The 23,803-nt window shown below is 37.8% G+C and overlaps 1 protein-coding gene across 1 annotated transcript in view; it reads left to right on the top strand.

Moving 5' to 3' along the window:
• Nucleotides 1-1,064: 1,064 nt before the first annotated feature.
• LOC140240926 (voltage-dependent calcium channel subunit alpha-2/delta-1-like) overlaps nucleotides 1,065-23,803 on the top strand; it is a 111,801-nt gene continuing 89,062 nt past the window's right edge. Inside the window, exons 1-6 of the mRNA XM_072320701.1 lie at nucleotides 1,065-1,294; nucleotides 3,570-3,651; nucleotides 8,756-8,866; nucleotides 17,646-17,705; nucleotides 19,145-19,274; nucleotides 22,105-22,236. Of these exons, the coding sequence (XP_072176802.1) occupies nucleotides 1,179-1,294; nucleotides 3,570-3,651; nucleotides 8,756-8,866; nucleotides 17,646-17,705; nucleotides 19,145-19,274; nucleotides 22,105-22,236 (631 nt within the window). The 5' untranslated portion in view covers nucleotides 1,065-1,178. The remainder of the gene's footprint in view (nucleotides 1,295-3,569; nucleotides 3,652-8,755; nucleotides 8,867-17,645; nucleotides 17,706-19,144; nucleotides 19,275-22,104; nucleotides 22,237-23,803) is intronic.

Below are 23,803 nucleotides of genomic sequence, written 5' to 3'. Positions count from 1 at the left end.
TTCTGTACCTGAGGGCCCACATTCTATAAGCATTGCCTTTTTAGTGGGTCCCTCCATTTTTCGATATTTTGTGTAATGTTATATCGTCTATATCACTTCGGTCAATTTCCATTACAACATTCATTTTGTTTCCCCAAGGTTCCACAATTATGTTTTCTCAATTTACTCTGTTTTGATTATATGTAACCTTATTCTCTGTTACCAAAGAAAGTGAAATGTTTATGTTCTTTTCGAAAAATGAAATAAAGTTTGAATTGAATTGAATTGAATTGAGTGTACAATACAATATTCGCAAGGCATTTTGAACAACTATGTGCTGGATCGAGTCTTCAAATAATTCTAATGCTCTTTGATACCTAGCTTTCTCTAAACTTCTTTATGTGATACTTCCAACTCAACTTTGAGTCTTCATAAACTCCACAATGGAACTTGGTGTACCCAACCATAGGTATTCTTACACCATTCAAATCAATTTCAAGTGCATACTTCTAACATATTATTAATTCATAAAGAAATATAAGCGCGGCACTACAAAGTTACGATAAATAGCAAAGTTTTCTCTGATATCTTTATTACATCCATGACTACATAGGTTCGTGTACAAATTTACACTACTGTGATACCAGCAGCTTTCCTGAAAACCGAAGAGCTATACCACCAGCAAAGCGAACGAACGGCGCCGTTTTGTTGGCGCCTCTTTTCAGGTGGAGCATGTACTATGCTGTCCACTGCATAAGGCCTAAGAACTGGTAAATGCAAAGGAAATATGCGCCAGCTAGATCCACCAACCCGATCGGTTCGGTGGACAGGTACGGTACAGCAAATGCACAGAAGCAGGTACATGTATTACAGAAAGTGCCTCCATCGCAAGCACGCATAGTGCATACAGGCAACTCTACACACATACATCGTAAACACGCATACACACACATGTCATCTCCATCATCGGCCACACCAAACACCTCCTGGCTGAGTGTCTGCACATTATCGTGCCCCCTCCGCCCGGTCTGTCTGTAGGTTTTCTATTGAAACTGCGCTAGTTAGTACACATCCCCATCCTTCGGTCACTTTCCTGATCGGCTCTACCCTTTTGTCAACGACTGCCATTCTCCACCCCGTATACGTGATTTATAGTTGAAATTTCGAATATAATCGTTCTGCATGGTGCCAAACTGAACATGAGGCCTAGTGTCGAGTATCGGACGTTTGTTTTGGCAGTCGTGCTGTCGGGGTTTGCCTGTGACTTCGCAAACGGACAGGATCCCGACGACGAAAAGGTTCCACCACTGGCCAGGTGAGTATACATTGTACGTTCGTCTCTCCGGGCGCAGCCGGGCATAACACAGGCTATCTAAACGTGGGGTTTTCCTTTGCTGCTGCGTGAATCACTTACGTATAAAACTACATTCATACAATGTATCACTTCTTTCGTGTGTCTATACACGCACAACCATTACTTTAGACTATAAACTCATAGAGGAAAAAACGGGAGTCATTTATATTCTATAAGAATGTTTGACTCAGAGTGGCTGCACGGTTGGGAATATGAAATATTTGGCCTGAACCAGTGACTAATAATATGAATGTAAAACTAAAAGATGTATAATTCATGTACAGTCCCCTGAAGTAGGCCAATGGCAATGTACTGTGTGACAAATTAAAGCTTTATGTCTAGCTACTGGCCAGGCTTACTGGTATTCCTTTTTGAAGTGGAAAGTTAAATGTAACAACAAAAATGATAATGAAACATGAGCAAAAGAAAGAACATTTCAGAAGCCAATAGGCATGTTATATTTACCATGTCTTGCTTGTCACTGAAAGGGGGTTACTTTGTTTCATGTTGACCTTTATTTCTACTTCTGCTATGGGGATACTTGACAGGATCCATCTTATAAAATGTCAGGATGTAATATGTATGCTAAGGTTTTTAAGCTTGGTGCATAGTTTATATGTGGCAGTGCAAACACAACTCTTTTGTTGTTGTTTTTTCTGAGAAGAGAGTACCAACTCAATTGACTCTATTTTACATGTAAATACATTGTACATTCTTAACATCAAGTTACCTATATTTGAATTCTCTGGTGTCTTTGTGTACAGTATGATGCCTCCAACAGTATATAAACTCATCTCTTGTGAATGATGAGTCAGTAATGTTACATTATGAGAATATATTTCTATGAGAATATATCATCCATAAATTTACTTAGAAATTGCACAATCAGAACAGTGTAGTACTGTCTGAGACAGTCAGATCTCTTACATTGTATGCTGAGTTTCTACTGTAACTGTCTATCACCACACATTTTTTTTTTAAATTTAGTGTATTATTTTACTATACCTAAGTTTTATTCATAAAATGCATCTTTTTTTAGTTGTAATACAAGATATTACTTTGCGTTTGATTGCTATTTGTTTGAATCATTAAAATGAATAAAACATAAATACAAAGATAAAGAGAAATGGTCAATACTTCATGTGCAATATACCCTGATTGCAATTCTTGTTGTTAAGAAAATTGATGTAGAGTACAATGTATGGTAGCAAAATGTTATCATCACCTACATGTACTATATGACCAAGACAGACCATACATGTATTTGAAATGTTACAGGCTGTAGTTTTAAAAACTGACTCTTTGTCAAGTGAGTAAATATCCTTTGGATGTGTACTGTAAATAGCAAGCCTAAAAGAAATTTGCTCCAGCTCTCGTATGTCATTTTTTTATATGTTTGTTTGTCTTTTGTTTACTTCATATTCACAGTGTACATGGTATAAATGTGGTTTGAAAATGACACACAAATTGTAATACAACATTGTCTTTTTTATTCTATCTAAAATTATCATCTGTACATTATGAAAAAGAGGGCATGCAATTTCGTCATACTTATAGCCAGTAAGCATACTGATGCATGCAGCCAATATGAAGATGGGAAATGGATAGAAAATAGGTCAGATATGTAAATTTCCATTTTCCATTTTACTGAATTCTTTTTTTTTTCGAAACTACATTTGTGCGCACTCTCCATTTTCAATTTCTCCAGCTTGTCATGCTCTTATTTTCAACATATAAAGTTCCTGCTATTAAGAATGATTTTCATTTTCATCTTTTTTTTTTTTTTTTTTTAATTCAGCATCTACATCTGGATTTCTATGGTTAATCTATAGGGCAAAAACAAGACCAAAATTGTATGAGTGAATTGTTTTGTAGAATATTACTCTTCACAGAATTACAGTTTATGTATGAATTACATGTACTTCATAGTGTTCATAATTTAAGATAAAGTAATAAGATAGTGTCATTAGTATGTCTTAACTTTAGCACTACAATGTTTGGCATTCACTAGATATTAAATAAATGAAAAATTATCTTTTAATTTCGATGTGAATAATTGAGAAATAGTATACCAGTAATAAGGTGCTGGGATTTGTATGAGATGTGACTTGATGAAAAAACAGATTGTAAATCATGGGCATTCCTAAGGCTGTTCATTAGTGTGGACATGACAAGTTAAATGTTCATAGAGCAAAGTTCAATGCAACTTTCATTTGCTAAACTCTTTACATGGCAGTGTGGAACTATGGACAGAGGCTTTGAGTAGACAGCTGACATCGGCCCTTGACAATGTTACTCAAATCAATGCACTCAAAGAGGTGAGTATTCTGTCCATTTGCCAAAATCTTTGTTAATACATTTTTCTGTTCTGTGTGTTTTGCAACATTCTGTGATAGTATTAGAATAGCTTTCTTTGTTTGGTGTACAGTGTATATTGTAGAATGGTTACAAGGCTGGCCCTGCATTTTTAAAAGTCGGGGGGGGGGGGGGGGGGCAGGGCAGTTTATATTTCTGGTGCCACTTCCAGGTTTCATCAGCTGACAAGCAAGCATTAAAAAAAAGAACCCCCCCCCCCCCTACAGCTCCCCAGTTGCGCTGGCCCTGCAATGTACATGTACATTGTTAAGTTTACAGGACCCTGTTGCATAAAAGTTGAGATCAACCAGAAGTCAGAAAATCCAACACTAGGGAGCTTTAGATTTTAGATGCATGGACATTCAAAGGAAAAAAAAAAACGTTCTGAGCGTGCGCAGAAACGCGCGTCAAGTCGATCTACATTTTTAGCTTGCGTCGCCTGAGTTGTTTACTATGCGTACTGGGCTATTTTTACGTCCGCACAGTTTGCAACGTAGAGAACTACTTCATGTACCGATCATATATGGGGGTGCGATTTTATTTCTTATACGTTGCGTCCCAGCGTAATCGAAAGCTACTTTTCTACACGACGCAGGGGAGAGGAGAACGTCCAGCACACTCATCGTCTCAAACGTCCGCGCGTCAAAATCTAAAGCTCCCTATTATTAAGTCTGTGAATACTCAATTCTGATTGGTTAGTACATGTACCTGACTTATGTTTGATTTTCTGACCTATGTTTGGTTGCATCTTTTCATGCAACAGGGCTCAGCATGCATAATGTCATCATGGACAGAATTGACCCATATCTCATTTCTGTTGTACATCATTACCACATGCCATGGCATCAAAAGACCAGTGTTGGCTTACTGCAAATACTTTGGTAGTTTTAATGCCACTGCTTGTTACAATCCTTGTTCAGATAGCTTGTTAAAGTTGACAGTGAGGCTGTGACAGGTAATGTACTATTATATGTCATACACTACAATGTACATCGTATGCAGATGTAGTGTACATGTACAGTAGTTGTTGATCTTATCCCCTTTAGGTGTGACGTAGGCTTTGATAGTGTACAACAGTAGAAGTACTGTATTATTATCATAATATTGTAGTCAAAGCTCTGTGCAGTATTTTATTCAAGCTTAGATTTATTGTTGACAGATTTCTAGTCTTTGTGATCTCATGCATGAGAAATCATTGACAAAAGGTTTGTTGCCCATGTACAGTGGCACAGGCTGATATTAGGATTCAGGCTGTAAAAAGCTGTGTCTGTTTAACCCGTTGAGGAAGGACTGATTTCGCTACAACATGCATTTCCCATAGACACCTGCCCAAGTATACTCGGGACTTGTCCTCAACGGGTTAATAGGGTGGCTCTTGACATACCAGTTAGTATTACACATGTAAACTGGGAGTTAAATTTTTGCTCAAATTTGCTTTGAATGCTTGTTTCAAAGGGCACTGTCCATAATACATAAACCATATGTGCATGTGTGTTCTCTTTCATTGGCTAGTGTGTGTTTGTGTGGGAAGGAATATTGATGATGATTGATGGATGTCCCCACAGTCATATTTACTCCCTTTTCACCTGTCACAGATCAAAAGTGAATGTACTAATAAAGTGACTATTAAAAAGGGGTATGGAAAGCTGAATCCATGTACATGTATTTTGTTGAATTTCCATCATAGTCTCAAACTCTGAAAAAAAAAAAACAGTGTATAGCTTAATAATAGCTTAATGTTGTTGATGTGTCTTGAGCTAATTATAAATGTAAACTCATGTCATACATCAGTATACAATTTATGTGTTGTTGTTTTTTTAAGAACCATGAACTAGTAGCAGTAATCTAAACAAAAATTGTTGCAGGAACATTGTTTATTTTTTTTTTTTTTTTTTTTTTTTTTTAATCAAATTAGCCAGCTTTGTGCTGATAAACTGTTGTTTGGCAAATGAAGTTCAAAAGAATGAAAATAATGTACAGTTTCAGTGTGATTGCACTGTGTCTATCAATAAGTGTACACTATTTTTAACTGTAGGCCAAAGAGTTGTTACAAATGCACTGTACAATTACACATATTATTTGTATTAAGCCCTATTTGTAAAACTCTTCCTCTGTGAATCTACATCATTGTGTGTGCATGTCAATGTTAATGCAATATTTACAAGATATGGCATTACCTGATTGGGAGTAATGTATTGCCTGTGTTGATATTTATAGATTTCGACAGGTAGAATTGATATCCATTTACTTTGATTTGCTACCTCATACATGTACATTAATTCAATACTATGTGTTGAAAGAATGCACCATGCGTTTGTATTTTCTCTACCTCAGCCATTCAGCAATAATGAATGCATGCTATGCATACTGTTTAAGTATATATTTCAAAATCCATCTGGTTTCTGTGCCATTTAGAGATGGCAATTTTACATTAAAAGCCTGGAGGCATATTTCTTGATATTCATTTGATTTATTAGTGTAATTATTCTTCAAGCAAATATAACTCAGAGATACTACTAGTGCGATAGGGCAGGCCACCTAAAATGGACTGTACATCAATACATTTGTATTTACCTGCATCTACACGTACATTTGTATGTAGACATTGATTTTCTGATGGCTTCGAAGGTACATGTACATGTGTATTGGTAGGTACATTGATATCTTCCCAAGATGAAACCTCACAATATCTAACTAATCTAATGTACAGTATCACACCAGTGGGCAGTGTCATTTTCTGTGTGGGCATATCCTGCTGTACACATAGTGTCTTGCCGAGGGATGCATGCATGCAGTAGCAGCGCACAGTGCTGTGCCTTGGGAAGTAACACACACACATACACAACACACTCACAGACACACGCATACACACACACACACACACCAATATCAGTGTGTCCCATGTTATCTGCGCATAGAACTGGCTACACCTGCAAGTACAGGGTACTCCAGTGTGTATGATAAACTCCTTTGCTGGAGGTACAAGGTTTGGGCTTGTGCCATGCATAAACCAAGCACATGAGTGAAAATACATACATCAGTAGAATGTGATTGTACTGTACAGAACATGTACACGTACATGGGAGCTGTGTGGTGTCAGGTTGCATGGGCATGTCAAAAAGTGCAGGATACATTTTACACCATGGTTAACTGATCATATCTATAGGGGCCTACGTTTGTAAATGATTTTGTACATAAATATGTGACCAGAAGTATGAAACATTATACCAGCTAGTATCCCACCTTCTTACGCAAATGTTGATAGGAGGGATACAATGTATGTGCCATTAAAATTATCAAAAACAATCCTGTTTTGCTGCATTCTCTAGTCTGATATGCAAAGTTGCATTGTTCAGTATAGACCTTATGCATATGACGTCACACGGTCTTACCAACTGAAGGGCGCCCTCCCTCAGAGGGCAAGCGATGCGTTGCTAGAGCGTGCTTTTACACGCGAGGCAATGGGCATTTACACACAACATCGGTGTTTCTTTTACTGTCTTTTCTATTGCATGTAATCTACAGCCCTAGATCGGGAAATTCAAGCTTATATAGCAAAATCGACATTTGAGGTATGCATTGCACTCACCAGGTTAATGATATATCCAACATTTTGGCACAATTTTCATGAAAAAAGATGCAACTACCAGCAGTCGTAACAGCTCATCAACCTACGAATCCGTTAGCCAATCACATGTGAGTTAGATTTCTACGTGTTTTTTACTAAAACACGTACCTCGCATGTGATTGGCTAATGAAATTCAAAATGGCGACATACATTCAGCGAACGGCGATGTTGCGCTATGGATACAAATTTCTGCGATATAACCTAGGAATTCTGTAGTTACTGTGAGTATTTCGATTGCACAATGTGAGAAAATTACCCAAATATTGCTGCATAATGTGTCATGTCATGTCAAACTTGTTTGATGGTAAGAAAAAACCTGCCACTAGCCTGGGGACTGGCGGCGAGTGAGGCGATCGCCGCTAGCGCGCATAGGAAAAGCACATAACAAGCTGCACGCCTCTGCGATGTCAAGGACTTCGCTTGCCCTCTAAGATGGCGTCGCGAGAGGTTGTCAAGCGAGTGATGACGTCAATGCATAAGGTCTATACTGAATAATGAATTATAATTATTTGCTGATGATATGAAATTGTCATCTCACATAACTTGCATTTATGTACTGTAGACCTATTGAAAAATAATGTGATATGGCAGAGACATACTACCTGTCCTTCTTAGTGTGACTTTATGGTCAGTGCTGAGTATTTTGACAGGTATTCTATAGTCAAGCAAAGTGAAAAAAATTACTGCACTACATGTACACTGTAACATTTGCTGTTCACATGGTTTGCATCACTGTAAATAGTACCTACATGGTATGTGCAATCGACTTGTAGTTGATAATACACATATTTCATTCAATTTGTTACTCACTTTATACTGACTCGATTTTACCATGAGGCTGAATGCACCCACCTCTGATTGAACTGCTGACTCTGCCCAGCTGTCCTTTGTGTGTATGCATCCCTCTTTGTTTCTGGAACCATGACGTTACCCTGTGCAGTGAAGAATTACACTGCAGTATAGAAACAAAACATTGTATGTAAAACCAGAAATTTTAGCATGCATGAAATTTTCACAAATTTTGTGAGGAGCCCCAAGATTCACGAAATTAAAATACACGCAAAAGTGCTTGTCCATACACTTAGATGCATTGAATGTCAGTGACAATTGGCGAAAATTTAATTTTGCAATAAAAGCTGTTAGCTCCGATTCACAAAAATTTCACGCTGCAAATATTTCTGGTTTTACAGTATGATATTTGTTGTAGAGTTAGGACATCACTGTCATGGTCTTGATATGTGTAAATCTTAGTTGAGTGGTTACAAGTATGTGATTGAGTTGCAGCTGAAATAGCCAATTCTTCAAGATGTTATGCAGTGTATGGCTACTTAATTGAATCATATTGTATGCATTGTCCAGCACTGTTGTATGCAAAGAGAGTAAACAGTAGCTTTCTCAGGGTGTGACCGTTCCTTTCTTTGTTTAACTTTTCCTTGCAGTTATACAGACAAGAAAACTTGACGACAGTGACGATTGATGGGGTAGCTCTAATCAACGATGTGGCTGATAAGTGGCAGGCCATACTTCAGAAGAAAATGACAGCTGTCAGGGTATGTAAAAGTAATGTGAATATTCCAAGCCGTGAGGTGTAAGATAGCATTGAGTATATGTTTGGACAGACAGACAGACAGACAGACACACTCACACACATATTATATGCAACAGTTGTCCAAAAACATGTATGTTAATCTCCCATTGAAGATCTTTTTGATTATAAAAATTTGATGATGTCACATCAGTTTTTACAAGTCCCTTTGGAAAGTGTACTCAATAGCCAGAAATTTTAGCGTGCATGATTTTTTTTTTTTTTGAATTTCGCGAGGAGCTAAGATTTGTGAAGTGAAATGCATGCATTTGCTATCGTGTCTGCACTTGTATGCATTGAATGACAGTGACAATTCGCAAAAATTTCATACTGTGAGCAGCAAATATTTCAGGCTTTACAATACCTGCCCTTTTAGGAGTACTTCTCTTGGGCTTACCTGTTCTACCACTGATGAAGATTCATATTGGTGATAGAATGTGTATTTAGTTTGAAAAAAAAAATGAAATTTGAACCAAGGAAAATGTAGCACTGTAGCCTGTCTTGATGAATTGTGATCTGATCAGGGTTGCCCTGCCATTATATTTAGTCTAATTTGCTCCGTGTGTTGAATAGCAAATTTGATTACTTGAGGCCGGGCCCAACAAGGTACAAGTCGCACCAGAGGACATCACAGTATTATCAGCTGGAATGATAAAATCCTCCAGATATGCAAGCAAGTGATAGAAATGTGTCTTGTTTAAAGACCTAATAAAATGCTTGCAAAATTTTTTAATATGCAAAAGAAATGTAAAATATATGTCATGATTATCAATGTAAATATGTTGTCAGTGTCGTTCCGGTTTTCATCGCTTCTAGAAACTCCCCCAAATATCACATTTTTGGATGACCCCGTTGCAGCTTTTGCGAAAAAGATAGTCACGTGACTAACACCCCTGAACCGATTGATGACGTATAAGCACGGAGTTGTGCTCAGTTAGCAGACGCCGCTCAGCACAAGCACTCAGATTACTACTAGCTTGGTACACGCGCGTACACGATAGCTAGCCCGGCCAGGCCCGGGCCCCGCGGGATGTGCGCTCCCGGTCGACACACTGACTGTCGACATGTACGCATTAGTACCACGTACATTATCACTAAGTTAGCTTGCACAGATACCTGGTACCTCGAGCATAATGTCTTACCCTATATGGGTAAACTTCGACATTGATGATGATGATGAAGACTGCAGCTCGGACGATAGCGGAGAGGAAGAGGAGGCACATGAAGTTGAAGGGGAAGATGGGGAGGGAGAGGCAGCCGATGAACCAGAACGTTATCGTGGGGCTGCACCTTACCGATATGAACCAGCTGCATCTCCCCCGCTGCCAGTGCAAGAACGTATGAACATATGGCACCAAGCCCGAGAATAGACCTCACGGAAACGATCGCCTGGGAAATACAGAGTGGTATGTCTGGTATGCCCCCATATAGTTTAACGTTAGAAAGGATACACTGTATTCTACATGACTGACATTGTAAGTTGTAACTGTCTAGTAAGTAGATTAGAAGAACAGGCCCAGCTCGCTCACAAAGTGAGCGGCTACTCCGGCCGCAGCAAGCAAGCGGGAGCGTCCCGGCCGTGGCCTGGCCCGTCGGCCGGCGCTTACAAGTTAAACTACCAGTAGTAGTCTAGTAGTAGATCTAGTAGCAGTCTACTAGTAGCTATAATAGTCTACTAGTAGTAGTAGTCTACTAGTACTACTACTAGTAGTGTACTATTACCACTACCTGGTACGGCACTAGGTCTAGTAGACTAGTAAGTAGTAATAGCAGAATCTTTGGTAGTAGTACAGAGGCTACACTCTAACGATTAACGGTTAGGGGGATATGTTGTTACAGGGTGGGTCGTGGCTGAAAAAAAAAAAAAAAAAGGCCTAACACGTTAACCAGTTTCCCATAGTCAGTTTCTGCAATATGATCAGTAATTTAGATGCGTCATTTTCTAAGAAAAACGATACCAAGAATGATCGTCAATTTTGGTCGAGTAGTTTTTGTTTTATGCTAAAAATCATACTGTGGAAGGAAGCCCAAACGCCGTGACCGATGAATGCCACGGTGGGGCTGGATTCACGAGTAGGTCTAGGCCTATAAAGCAGGCGAGTCGCCGTAGTATTAGTACAGACACGCAGTGGTGGTGGGGCTATCGTGAAATAGGCCCCACCGCAGTCACGCGTGCACCGTACCCGTGCGTTTATAGCAAGCAAGGGTAGGTCCTCCTAGGGTTTAGGGTTAGGTAGGGTTGTATTTATGGTTAAATTGGCCGTTAAATTAGTCAAACCAAGGGCCATATTATGAAGTCATTTTCGCCGCATTCACGAGTATTCACTGTGGAAGGCAGCCCCACCGCCGTGCTTACCTACCGAGATGAACGCCACACGGTGGGGCTGAAACAGGCGAGTCGCCGTAGTATTACTATTAGTACAGACACGCAGTGGTGGGGCCTATTTCACGAGTTTGCCGAAAATAATGGATATCCAAGCGTACCACAGTTGTAATCTGTATTATTGGCAGTATTAAATCCGATACAGTTCATTAAATATTTTTTATTCTTTTGTCTAAAGGCTTAGCCAATGACAATAGTGCAGCGCAGCACCTGCTATGCGCTCGCTAGCTCGCTCCCCCGCCAGCGCTAGTAGCCAGTGCAGCCGCCGGCCGCGCGCCGGCTGTCGCTGCGCTGCGCTAGCATAGCCTTGCCAGCTCGCTGGCTACGGCTAGACTGGTCGTGAACGACTCCGTTCTTAGACGTCATCACAATTTAGAAGTGATAGTGCGCCGCATGCGGTGAAAGTATAGCAAGTTTTCCAAAATCGAGGAAATTGCATCCATTATGTTAACAAATATAGAACAAAATTCAGAACAGTAAAAAACCCCGCACAACCATAGAATTACTTAGAATTTAACATTTAATATTATTACATCATTGAGAAAAAAATGCCTAAACCATTTTATTAGGTCTTTAAAGATTTAACGTGACAAAGGCACTTTGATGTTATTTTGCTATCAATTTAGCCTTTTCATTAGTTTGATGAATTGTTCAGTGATGCATACCAGCAATATTGCAATTTATTTGCATAGTGGAAAATGGCAAACTCAGTGACATTTTTCTTGTTTGTTCAGTTGCTACAATGCAATTTGTTGACTCTGCTATAATTGTGTAAATTTTATCGTATTCTATACAGGTGCACAAGCTAGTTGACATTTGTCAGAAGATTTGGTTGTGGCAGTTATTGGGCAAATTTGAGTGTAGTATTGTACAACCGGGGTTTTGATGGGTGTACAATTTGTGTTTACCTTTTCGTTACCACAGGTATATTTTGCTTTTTTTTTTCCAGCTGTTTTATTCATTAGAAGAAATAAATTCCATGCTGAATTGCTGGTTACTGAGTCTTGCACTTGCAATTTCTGGCATAATCGTTTATTCTTTTGAAGTGATATGACTGTCACTCACAAAAAAAAAAAAAACCAAGTTCAGAAGCAATTTGTTTGTATGAAGGAATGTTATTGGCTTAACACAACTACAATATATTCAGATTGATGATAGAGAGCAAGGTTGTAAGTACATAGATATGATTACTATTGGAATATGGTGTTTGATTATTTAGCGAGATCTGCAATGTAGATTTCTAGAATTTACAGTGTTGAGTAAAGCATTTTATACCAAGTACTTCTCTTAGATACTCAGTATCAATTGAAAAATGTGAATAGAAGTCTACAGTTTATTTACTGAGAGCCTCTGTTCTTTGCATTACTGCTACCGTGTACATACCTTTTTCTATCATAATGAAGCCAGGGATTTTGGACAGTGTACAGCACTTGTAAAAAAAAAAAAAAAAAGGGGGGGGGGGTTATACTGTGCTGATTGGCACTCAAGGCACACAAAGTGTTAAAGTCATAATTTACCATTTGAAGATGAAACAAAAACCCAGCATTAGTGCTTCAAAATAGTTTTAAAATGTAAGTCAGGGATAGAAACAACCACTGTAAAAATTTGAATCCATATAATCAATGTTAAAGGGGAAGGCTAGTAACTGATCAGTGGGAATCAGTGGAAATGCTGGGGGATGATTGTTCCAATCCTTATGGGATTCATTCAAGAGTTCATTGTATATCTATTGTTGTGTGAAAATGATTTGCTTCAAAACGGTCTCATATTCAAGCAATGTGCACATTAATGCTCCGTCACTGACCAGGGACGCTAACCTGGAAGCATTAAACTGCACATTACTTGAATATGAGACCATTCTGAAGCAAATCATTTTCACACAACAATAGATATACAATGAACTCTTGAATGAATCCCATAAGGATTGGAACAATTATCCCCCAGCATTTCCACTGATTGCCACTGATCAGTTACTAGCCTTCCCCTTTAAGTGTTGTTACAATGTAAATACACAAAATGTGAACAACAGTTATAATAATAATGTTTCCAGACTAAACCGTCTACAGTTACGGTTTATTGAGAAAAACACTGATCAATATCTCCTTATATTTTAGGCTTTATTGCAAAAATTTTATATGGCAGGATGTTTTGTGACACAACAGACCTATACATATGCATCAAATGTGATATCTTGAACATTTTTTAAATCACTGCTCCCAAAGGTAAACTGGAGTAAAAGGACCTTTAATAGCAGGGTTTGGTATAGCTTACTCTGTTCACAAGGCATGCTGCATTGTACTGTAGTGCTTTTCAAACAAAGACACACACAAAGGAGTTGAAAAAAAAAATGTATATAATACTAGAGCACTAAGATGTAACAAACAATCATGGACTGAATTCATTGTCAGTTGCCATTGAATACAGAATGTAGACTTCACAGGTTGTAGGCACATTAAGTATTTAGTTTGTGCGCTCAGGTTCTACAGTAGATGCAAAACTAAAGGCAAAAGCCGCTTGTGATGTGGGTAGAGGAACATGCCAATCATGAGTAAACCTGGGATTTCATAACAAGAGATTGTATTGCAAAGCTTGGTTTACATTACATGTGTATGTCAATGTGTGACATTAAATGAAGAAATCTGAAGCATTCCATTTGGCTTGTCTCTACTCCAGTTGAAAAAAAAAAGAAGAAGAAATGGTCTTACATATAATTTACAGATATTGAAGATTATAAAATTGAAGACCTGCCCTTTCCATCATATGTTGCAAATGCCATTGTTTAAAAAACTGATCCACAGGAACACAAAACTATTCATTGCTCGTTGCAGTGATCTGTGAGAGACCTGTAGACACATAGTGTACGTGCACAACAAATTACATTAACACTAAAACTATACATCTGCATACATGTATGCGCCTACAGTTCTTTACTTTGTACAAAGACTGGCAACAAGAACTGTTACTACAGTATTAGCAACTTTTGAGCTGAAAGCTATGCAATGATGTGTACTGATGTTGCATACAGTGTAAGCCAGCATTGTGCCAAACTTCTGATCAGAGGCTCATAAGTCGAGAGGAACTACTTTTGCACCAGGATACTATACAAATATCAAAATAGCACAGTCCTTGTTGTTAGAATGCTAAAGTTCATGCTAATGTGTAGGTACTATGTACATGTATGTATAAAGATAGTGTTGTCTGAGCTGCAGTTTGAAGCTGTACTGGTATAAATCCATATTGAAACTGCCATGGCAGTCATGGAGACAGCTGACAGTCTTGAAGTGAAAACATAGTTCTGGTAAGGGTTTGAGAACCCGTCTTGCACCATTCCATATTTGCTTGCAATGTATTGAAAGAGTCTACCAAGAAACTTACCTGGCTGATGCGATTTGCCGGGAAAGTGATTTGTTTTGGAGTATTTTGAGATCAAAAGTAGATGTCGGTATACCGACTTTTATTCCAGAAGGATCCAGGTCCAGGTAACTCGGTCTCCGCAACGACTTGGCCCTATTTCAGACAATTTACACGCAGTTCGTGATCATTGTATTCTATACATACATTGTAGGTGCACGTTCATTTTGTATGCGCGCAAAAGAGGTTCTTTAATGCGCACGTTGTATCAACTCGGCCCATAACTGCGACCAGCCAGAACGCGAAGCGCTCCCATAGCACAATACTGTACAATCCAGAGTTATAGGGACAACTTGGCCTGCGCAGCTGCCATTAAAGCGAGGCCGAGTTGTCCCCGAGTCCTAGGTAGCGGGACCTCCGATCAGGTAAGTTCTGAGATACGAACCTTTTTGGTTAATATTTCGCATTTTCGTCATTCCCCAAAAACGAATATCATGTTATTACAGCCTTACTCCACACATTTCTTAGGCATATATACATAACAACATTTTGGAACGATACAATTTTGCAGGGGTACCAGAATTATGTTTTGCCTTTAAAACGTGTGTGCTCAAGCTCACCTAGTGCAGTGTACCTCCTTGATCACATGTAAGTGATATGTGTGCTCTACACTTTGTGCACAGGATACACAAACACATGGTGTGATTTCATTGCTGGGAGAGTTGCGTTGGCTGTGAAATACAATGCAACTTTTTAATGATGAATGGAGCAAGGAAAACAAAAAACACACCTACATAATGTAAAAGTACATTCACATGTGCAGAACTGGATGGAAATTACATGTTGAACAGATAGTGAACATGTATGCAGTATGATATTTGTTTTGTTCAGAATATGTCATGACACTACAGGTATGTTGGATGAACATTATTTTCAAATTTTTGGGGTCATACAGTATGATGTCCCTGTTATCAATTTATCTCAGTATTTAACCAATATTACCTGCTTTATACTTAAACTATATACATAACATGATATTCCTTGAAAAAAAAATTGTATACATCTGCAGTTAGAACGTATGTTGTATATGAATGTGACAGAGTAGTAGTCCACCATAAGTTTACATACCGTGTACACTGTATGACCAGCGTTGTAAGTGAAAATTAGCATGATCTCGTTTGATGTGTAACAATTCTGAATGTAAATGCACTTGTGAATCTATACAGTATAAAATTCAAGGATACATACCTCAAAGCTTCTACAGATCGAATGGATTACAGTAGAGACAAAAAGAATTATGGCAATGCGACTTGATAGCATCAAACAAACAGGAGGGAGGATCAATTTCAATCTAGCATGAATTAATAACACCCATCTGAGATATTATCATGTCATTAATGTAAGTGATAGACGCACATGCCAATTTACTTATCAAATACACTACATATCGTATATTATGACACATACGATTGTCAATCACACTCAAAATCTGTAGGAAGTTTGTCGTCACCTTTAAATGTAACATGGATCTTAAATTTATGTGTGTTTGGTGTGTGTCAGCATCGGTGCTCAGATCTGTATTGCTCGTTCATTCATGAAACCTGATCTTCTTCTGAATTTCATGTCTGTCTAAAAGGGTTGCACTGCAGACTGCTGTCATATTTCAAGTTTGGTAGGAAAGATACAATAAATACTTCAGTGGTAGTACACACAGTTCACTTTATTCTGCAGTGTTAACGCAATGCCCTATATGTGCAATGTCATCTTATTTGTGATACGTGTTGTAGATCGAGGAGGGGTTGTAGAACCTCAAAATGCAGTGACATTAATTTCTGCGATGGCAATTGTCTAGCCTCGGTGAGCCATCAAGGCTGTTGCTTGTGTGTACCAGAGAGAGGGAGAGATGTACCCGTACAACACTGATGATATGCTGTCTTTGCAGTGAGGCAGTGTGTACACTGTGTATGTGTGTGTGTTCATGCAAACCTGTGTGTGCTATCCAACAGATGCCTCACTCTCACCAACTCACTGCTGGGTGACAAGCTTTGTGGATCTGCCTAGAATTATATGAATTAAACATGAGCTTCTCATACTCTTTGTATACGTACACACAGTGTTAATTAGAGGTTCCCCATTAGATGTGATATGTTCGTGGACACCAAAGATAACCTCTATCAGAGTTATTACTTCTTATTTTACAAAAATGTAACATTTTAAGTATATACTGCCAGTTATGTTGACAACCTGGCCATTTACAAAGTATAATTAAACATTCGTGTATCAATTTTATCCACTTGAAATGTGAATCAGGAGTAAGTAAGAAAGAATTTTGCAATGCGTAGACATTTTTAGAAAGGCTGCTACTTGGATCATATTTTTTTTTTTTTGTGTGTGTGTGTTAGAGAATGTATGATTGGCAGCAAAAAGTGCAGCAGTGTCACAGCTTTTATGCATTTCCATAGTAATTATTCCCCAATTGCTATTTTGAATGTTTACTTTTCTCATTAAAACAGTGTAAATGTAGTTAGTTACTGAAAGTTTTGCTATAATGGACACAATATGTATACCGTAAGAAGAGGTACGTGATTACAGTTGTAGGCAGGCTGTAGCTGTACTTCCAACACTACACCGTATGTATACAGACATGATTATTATGTCTAATGATTGAAAATATATCACATCATGCACTGTACATTGTATGTGTAGGCCTATATGCCTGGCATCCTTACAATGTTTGAGGAAGTTATAGGAACACAATTACATGTACTTAATGTTTTAATTGATAACATCTGCATGAATTACAGTTTATAGTGATCATGAACTACATTTGTATTTCACAAAGTGTATCTAAGAGAAGGGGTATTATGAATTTGTGCTATAATTTTCTTTAAATTTTACTGTGAACATTGTTCTTTAAATACTGAATGACAATCAATAGAGACATACAGGAGTTTGATGAAATTGAATAAATAATTGATCTTGGTTCTGCTGCTTTTTTTTTATAATACAGAAAATAGTTGACAAGCTAGAAAGGAGCTTTGCAGCATATGAAACAGATCCCGACATCGAGGTGAGTATGTTCATTGCTTAGTGTTTCAGAGGGGTGGTATAGTATTGGTTGAGGTGAGGATTCAGCTTTTTATGTTTTGCAAGATATTTAGAAACCACTCTATGAACTGTTAAAGAACATACAATTCTAAGGGAAATTGAAAGTTTATTTGATGAAAATTGGTTTTGAAATGGTAAAAATGGTAAAAACAAGGTAAAAAAAGAGATCCTAATAAAAGTCGTGGCCTGTTGCATTTTATTAGGATCCCTTTTTTGAATATCTCGGCCATTTCAAGACCAATTTTCATCAAATAAACTGTGAATTCCTCTACGAGTTACATGTTCTTTCGTATTTCAGTTTGAGCTTTCTCATTATCTCACAAACACGCAAAAAAAACCTCAAAACTGTACCATCCCTTTAAACCAAGACTTTGTGTACCATCAGGTAGGATTTGAATGAACTTAGTCGATAAGAGGATGGAAAGTGGTAAAAGATGTGTAGTGCAGCCATTCAAGACCTGACTGTAGGGCCATTCATGCTACCAGTGAAAATTGTAACATGTTGCTGAATGTTGCTAGGCAAGTGTGACAGAAGCCAACTGAAAAATTGCCAGGAAAGAGTTGATTTTTTTTTTCTCGGCATAAAGTTTGGTATCATCACTGGCACTGAAATGCATTCTGCAGAAAACAAAATGTAATTTTTGTCATATGACTTTCATTGATTCCTATCATCAACACAGAAATATTTTGATAGGAAGGTTGAAGTATTTTTTGTATTGGTTTTATTTGAAAAGAAATTATCAAAAATAAAGATTTGTGCATACAGTAAGTCAGATGGAGACTAATGAAGGATGACATCATCATATCAAATTTGCATATTTGTGGTTGTGACTGATATTACTGTTTTGTGAAAATGTTCAGAAATTTGAAATTTTTCACCTATCTAATCTCATGTGTGATTTCAAAGCAAATTCTGCCAATCTGTACAGTTTAACTAACTTGGTGTACAGTAGTACATTCACAACTGTAAATTGTATGAGAAGGTTGGAATAGGCATCTTCACTGCAATCATTGATGAGGCTACCCTGAGTAAATACATGTATGACCTGTTTTATCATATTACTATTAATACTACTTCTACTACTTCTTCTTGTTCTTATCATTATCAGTATCATGATTATGATGATGATTATTATTAGTATTATTATCATCATCATCATCATCATTATTATTATTATTACTATTATTGTTATTATTATTATAATGAAAATAATAGAAGTGATATAAAATAATATTAAAGCTAATAATTATAGTAGATTATCAATATAAGATACTGTTTTGCTGCAGTACGTGTAGAGAAAATTTAGTCCCAATTTTTTCCATGCCTATACCTATTTACCGTCATAATTCTATGAATTGTATCATTTTTCTGTTCAATTTTTGTAATAAATATCCATTTAGCAAGAAGATGTGAGTTACCCAAACTCTAAGAACTTGACTGGTGTGGAGCTGGATTTTGATGACCGTTTCAAGTCATTTGTCAACCTAAGCCAGAGCTCCGTGCAGATTCCCACCGACATCTACAAAGGAGGTAAGTACTATCTTTTTACCTGTGCTGACCTGTGCATGAAAACTTCATCACACTCCAAAGTTCTAAATAGAATAAAATATAAAATTTCTAAATGTTTTCAACCAATTTCCATCATGTGCCTATTAGATCAGTGAACTGTCTTACTGTTCAATCTTTGAGGGCTGATAAACACACCCCAAAAAAAAAAAAAAAAATGTGATTACAAACTTGTTTCTTAACATGTCTTTTGTCCCCGCCGAATGAGTTCGAGCAAGTGACTATGAAACGGGCTCCGTACGTGTGTGTGTCCGTGTGTCCGTCCGTCTGTCTGTCTGTCTGTGCGTCCGTGTGTGATCAAAATGTTCAATTTGCTACTTCTCTGTCATTTATGAGCCAATTTTGATTCTGTTTGCTTTATATGATAGCACCACATGGGAGCTTTGAAACTTTTACACAGAATTTCAGTTGTGACCTTTGACCTTGACCTTTGACCTATATTGTACATTTTGCTTCAAAATGCTACCCCTTCGCCATTTCTAACCCGATTTTGATTCCGTTTGCTTTATGTGATGGCACTAGGCGAGGGCTTCAAAACTTCTACACAGAATTTTGACCTTTGACTTCTTTGACCTTTGACCTTGATTTTTGACCTATATTGTACATTGGCTACAAAATGCTACTCCTTCGCCATTTCTAACCCGATTTCGATTCCGTTTGCTTTATGTGATGGCACTAGGTGAGGGCTTCAAAACTTTTACACAGAATTTTGACCTTTGACTTCTTTGACCTTTGACCTTGATTTTTGACCTATATTGTACATTTTGCGACAAAATGCTACTCCTTCGCCATTTCTAACCCGATTTCGATTCCATGTGCTTTATGTGATGTTACTAGGTGAGGGCTTCAAAATTTCTACACAGAATTTTGACCTTTGACTTCTTTGACCTTTGACCTTGATTTTTGACCTGCATTGCACATTTTGCTACAAAATGGTACTCCTTTGCCATTTCTAACCCAATTTCATTTCCGTTTGCTTTATGTGATGGCACTACAGTCTGTAGGTGAGGGCTTCAAAACTTCTACACAGAATTTTGACCCTGGACTTCTTTGACCTTTGACCTCGCTTTTTGACCTATATTGTACATTGGCTACAAAATGCTCCTCCTTTGCCATTTCTAACCCGATTTCGATTCCGTTTTCTTTATGTGATGGCACTAGGTGAGGGCTTCAAAACTTCTACACAGAATTTTGGCCTATGACTTCTTTGACCTTTGACCTTGATTTTTGACCTATATTGTACATTGGCTACAAAATGCTACTCCTTCGCCATTTCTATCAAAACCCGATTTCGATTCCGTTTGCTTTTTGTGATGGCACTAGGTGAGGGCTTCAAAACTTCTACACAGAATTTTGACCTTTGACTTCTTTGACCTTTGACCTTGATTTTTTACCGATATTGTACATTTTGCTACTAAATGCTACTTCCAGCGGGGACACATTTTACGCACCGCGTAATTTCTACTTTTCCTTGTATCTAATTGTGGAAATGCTTTTCAAAGTCTGAATGTAGAATTAACTTGAATCACATTTGTTTGGCCAGATGTGGTCTAGAAATGCTTTTCAATCAAGTTTTGCCCCATTTCTGATGTGCATTTACAATGCAAATGGTTTGACTTGAAATCTAACATGAGGAGGCAAAACCTGGCTTGATTGTGTGTTCACATGAAACATTGTTGTGCATACTCCTGTATGCAAGCATACTGAGAGCTGTGGGGAACGTTCATTGACAGGCCATGAAGTTTTTGATGCAGTAGGTGTATGATGTCTTATGCAGTTATATGCAGCATGTAATAGTCCGTAACAAAACTTGGAGGCGGTACGTAATGGGACGCGATGAGAATTACATGTATGTGTAGTCTAGCCTGACCAGACACCATGAGAATGGTGCCTGGTAGCTACATGTTGTTCACTAGAGCGAATACTGGAATGAACAAGACTAAAATATACGGGGGGGGGGGGGGGGGGGGGGAGGAGAATATTCCACCCTACCACAGTGCATTACGTTTCAGGCAAATGGGACTGTTGTGACTGATGGCAAAATGACGTAAACATAGCATAAGAAATGCATTCCAGAAGCATAGTGTAATACAGATACAATGTATGGAGTCTTTTGCAAGTGTGAAAACCGTCTTCATGACTACCTTTGCAGAAGTCAATAACCACAACAAGAATGCATTTCTCATGATTACACAACACGACAATTTAACAGCAAAGGGATGCCATAAGGCATTTAAAGATACAACAATGTCAAACAGAGTGCCTTATTGTGGACCCATGTCTTCCTTTGGCAGAACACTGATAAATTTCAGCCTCTATGCAGGCCACACACTAACCCATTTTTTTCTACTGGTATGACCAGTAGGTACCCAGTTTTTCCATTTTTTTTACTGGTCCGTTTCTGAAAGAGTTAATGGTGCAACAGTAATTTTTACTGATCAGAGACCGTCGGACCAGTGCTAGTGTGCAGCATTTCTTTATGTCAGAATGCCATTAATAAAAAGTAAAATGTCAACCATAAAAATTCATGAAATGGAAGGCGTAAAATATGGCATATGTGGACCCAGAGATATTTTGAATCTGATTTGACTCATGATGCATTTATTCACTCATATTCCTGAAATAGTAGCAATGAGGATTTTAACCCATTGAGGATGGGCTGATTTTGCTACAACTCGCATTTCCTATAGACGCCTGCCCTCTATTATACTCGGGACTCGTCTTCAATGGGTTAAGATTTAATTGTTGAATCTTGCTATTGTGGTCTTATGTATGTCATCCCTTGTTCACGCAGACAAAGTGATCCTGAATGGTATCCAGGCAACCGAAGATGTTGACAGCGTCTTCCTCGAAAACTTTGAGGAGGATCCCCAGCTGCTGTGGCAGTACTTTGGCAGTGCTGATGGCTTTTACCGCTCCTACCCAGGTAAGGCCCCCTTCCCTCCCACCACTTTATTCATTTGAGTCAATGTATTTGAAATGTGATAAAGAAATGTGAAGACAAGGCATTCAAGTATACATCAAACACTTTGAATACTCTTGCAAAGTCTTGTGTACGTTACTCTTGTAATGTCTTGTACTCCTTACTGTAATGCTTTAATTTGACCTTTTCTGTGAACATTTGAGTCACTGCTACAGTAGGTGAATGAGCTGCATGAATGCAGTTCGTGATGTTCGGTGTTTCAGTGATGTGCAGTTTTAAACTGCAAAAGTTACACTGGAGTCATGATGGAGTCAATACCCTCTGTGGTATTTCCGTCACAGAAAAGGGCTACGACTGAAATGGCCTTCACAAGTTGTCATGTTTACATGTTGACATTTTGTTATGAAGGTGAATTGGTCACATTGTTGCTATCCTATCTTGCTTTGTACTTTCAATGTCCAAAGCTTAGGATGTCATATTCTCCCAACAGATCGAAGTGTGGCAGGATTTGATTGATATTGAGTGGTACAGCTAGACAATAATGGTCACTGGTCATGACTACACATCAGCAAATTGTATTAAGACGCATAATGACTGTAATTACCAGAAGCAGTCATTAAAGTATTCCAGTTAAGAGCTATGTACTATAAAAAGAAGGCAATTTAGACATCATAGCTGTAAAACACAGATGCCAAGGTGATTAAAGTGTAGCTGCTCACTAGAAGCTCAGTGTGATAAAGCTGTTAGTATGGTAAGCTTTATTTTGATAATAAAGTGTCTATAGGGCTGCAGATAAGTTATAAAAGCTGTAAATGCAATATATGTCATTGAATAGAATTGACAATGTAATTACTGAATTATTGTTACAGAAGACAAGTCTATCAAATCAAATGTGATTAGTCAGGCTGGATTAGTGGTGAATGAACAAAAAATATCAGGCTAACAATGTGTTCCTCTTGATGTTCATTTCAACACAAAAACAAACTATGACATTGAAAAAACAAAGAAAAGAAAGAAAGAAAGAATATTGCCCTAATCCTGCCTGGGTTCTTCTTGAAGTACTAAGGTACAATGTGAGTGTTTGTAAAATAATAATGATAATAATGTTAATGATCATAATAGTAGTAATAATAATAATAATAATAATAATAATAATAATAATAATAATAATAATGATAATAAAAAAATTGATACTAATAATGATATGATAATATGTGTCTAAACCTTCATTTTCTCTGGGATTGCTCTAATGTATCATGCAAGAATTCAGTATTACTATCAGATGAATAGCAATAATGGAATATCCTGAAAATGTGTTTGGTTATTCACTCATCTCACAATTAGCAGACCTCGTTATGAAATGGTTTGTACAGGCAGGAAGGGCACACAGAGTACAAACATGTAAATTATCATTTTCCCTTCCAAAAGCCTCTACTTGGAGTCTTGGAAAGAGGTCATTTTAAGGGGAAATATGTGACTTTTGGGAATGATTGGAGAGAAAGCAGCATGGGATTTTGTAAAATGCCGTTATGCCGTTTCTCGGAAAGAGACAGCTCCCAATAATAAGCGA

Source organism: Diadema setosum, chromosome 2 (genome assembly GCF_964275005.1).
Source record: "Diadema setosum chromosome 2, eeDiaSeto1, whole genome shotgun sequence".
In the NCBI taxonomy this organism is placed as follows: Eukaryota; Metazoa; Echinodermata; class Echinoidea; order Diadematoida; family Diadematidae; genus Diadema; species Diadema setosum.
This window is presented reverse-complemented; position numbering and strand designations above follow the sequence as displayed.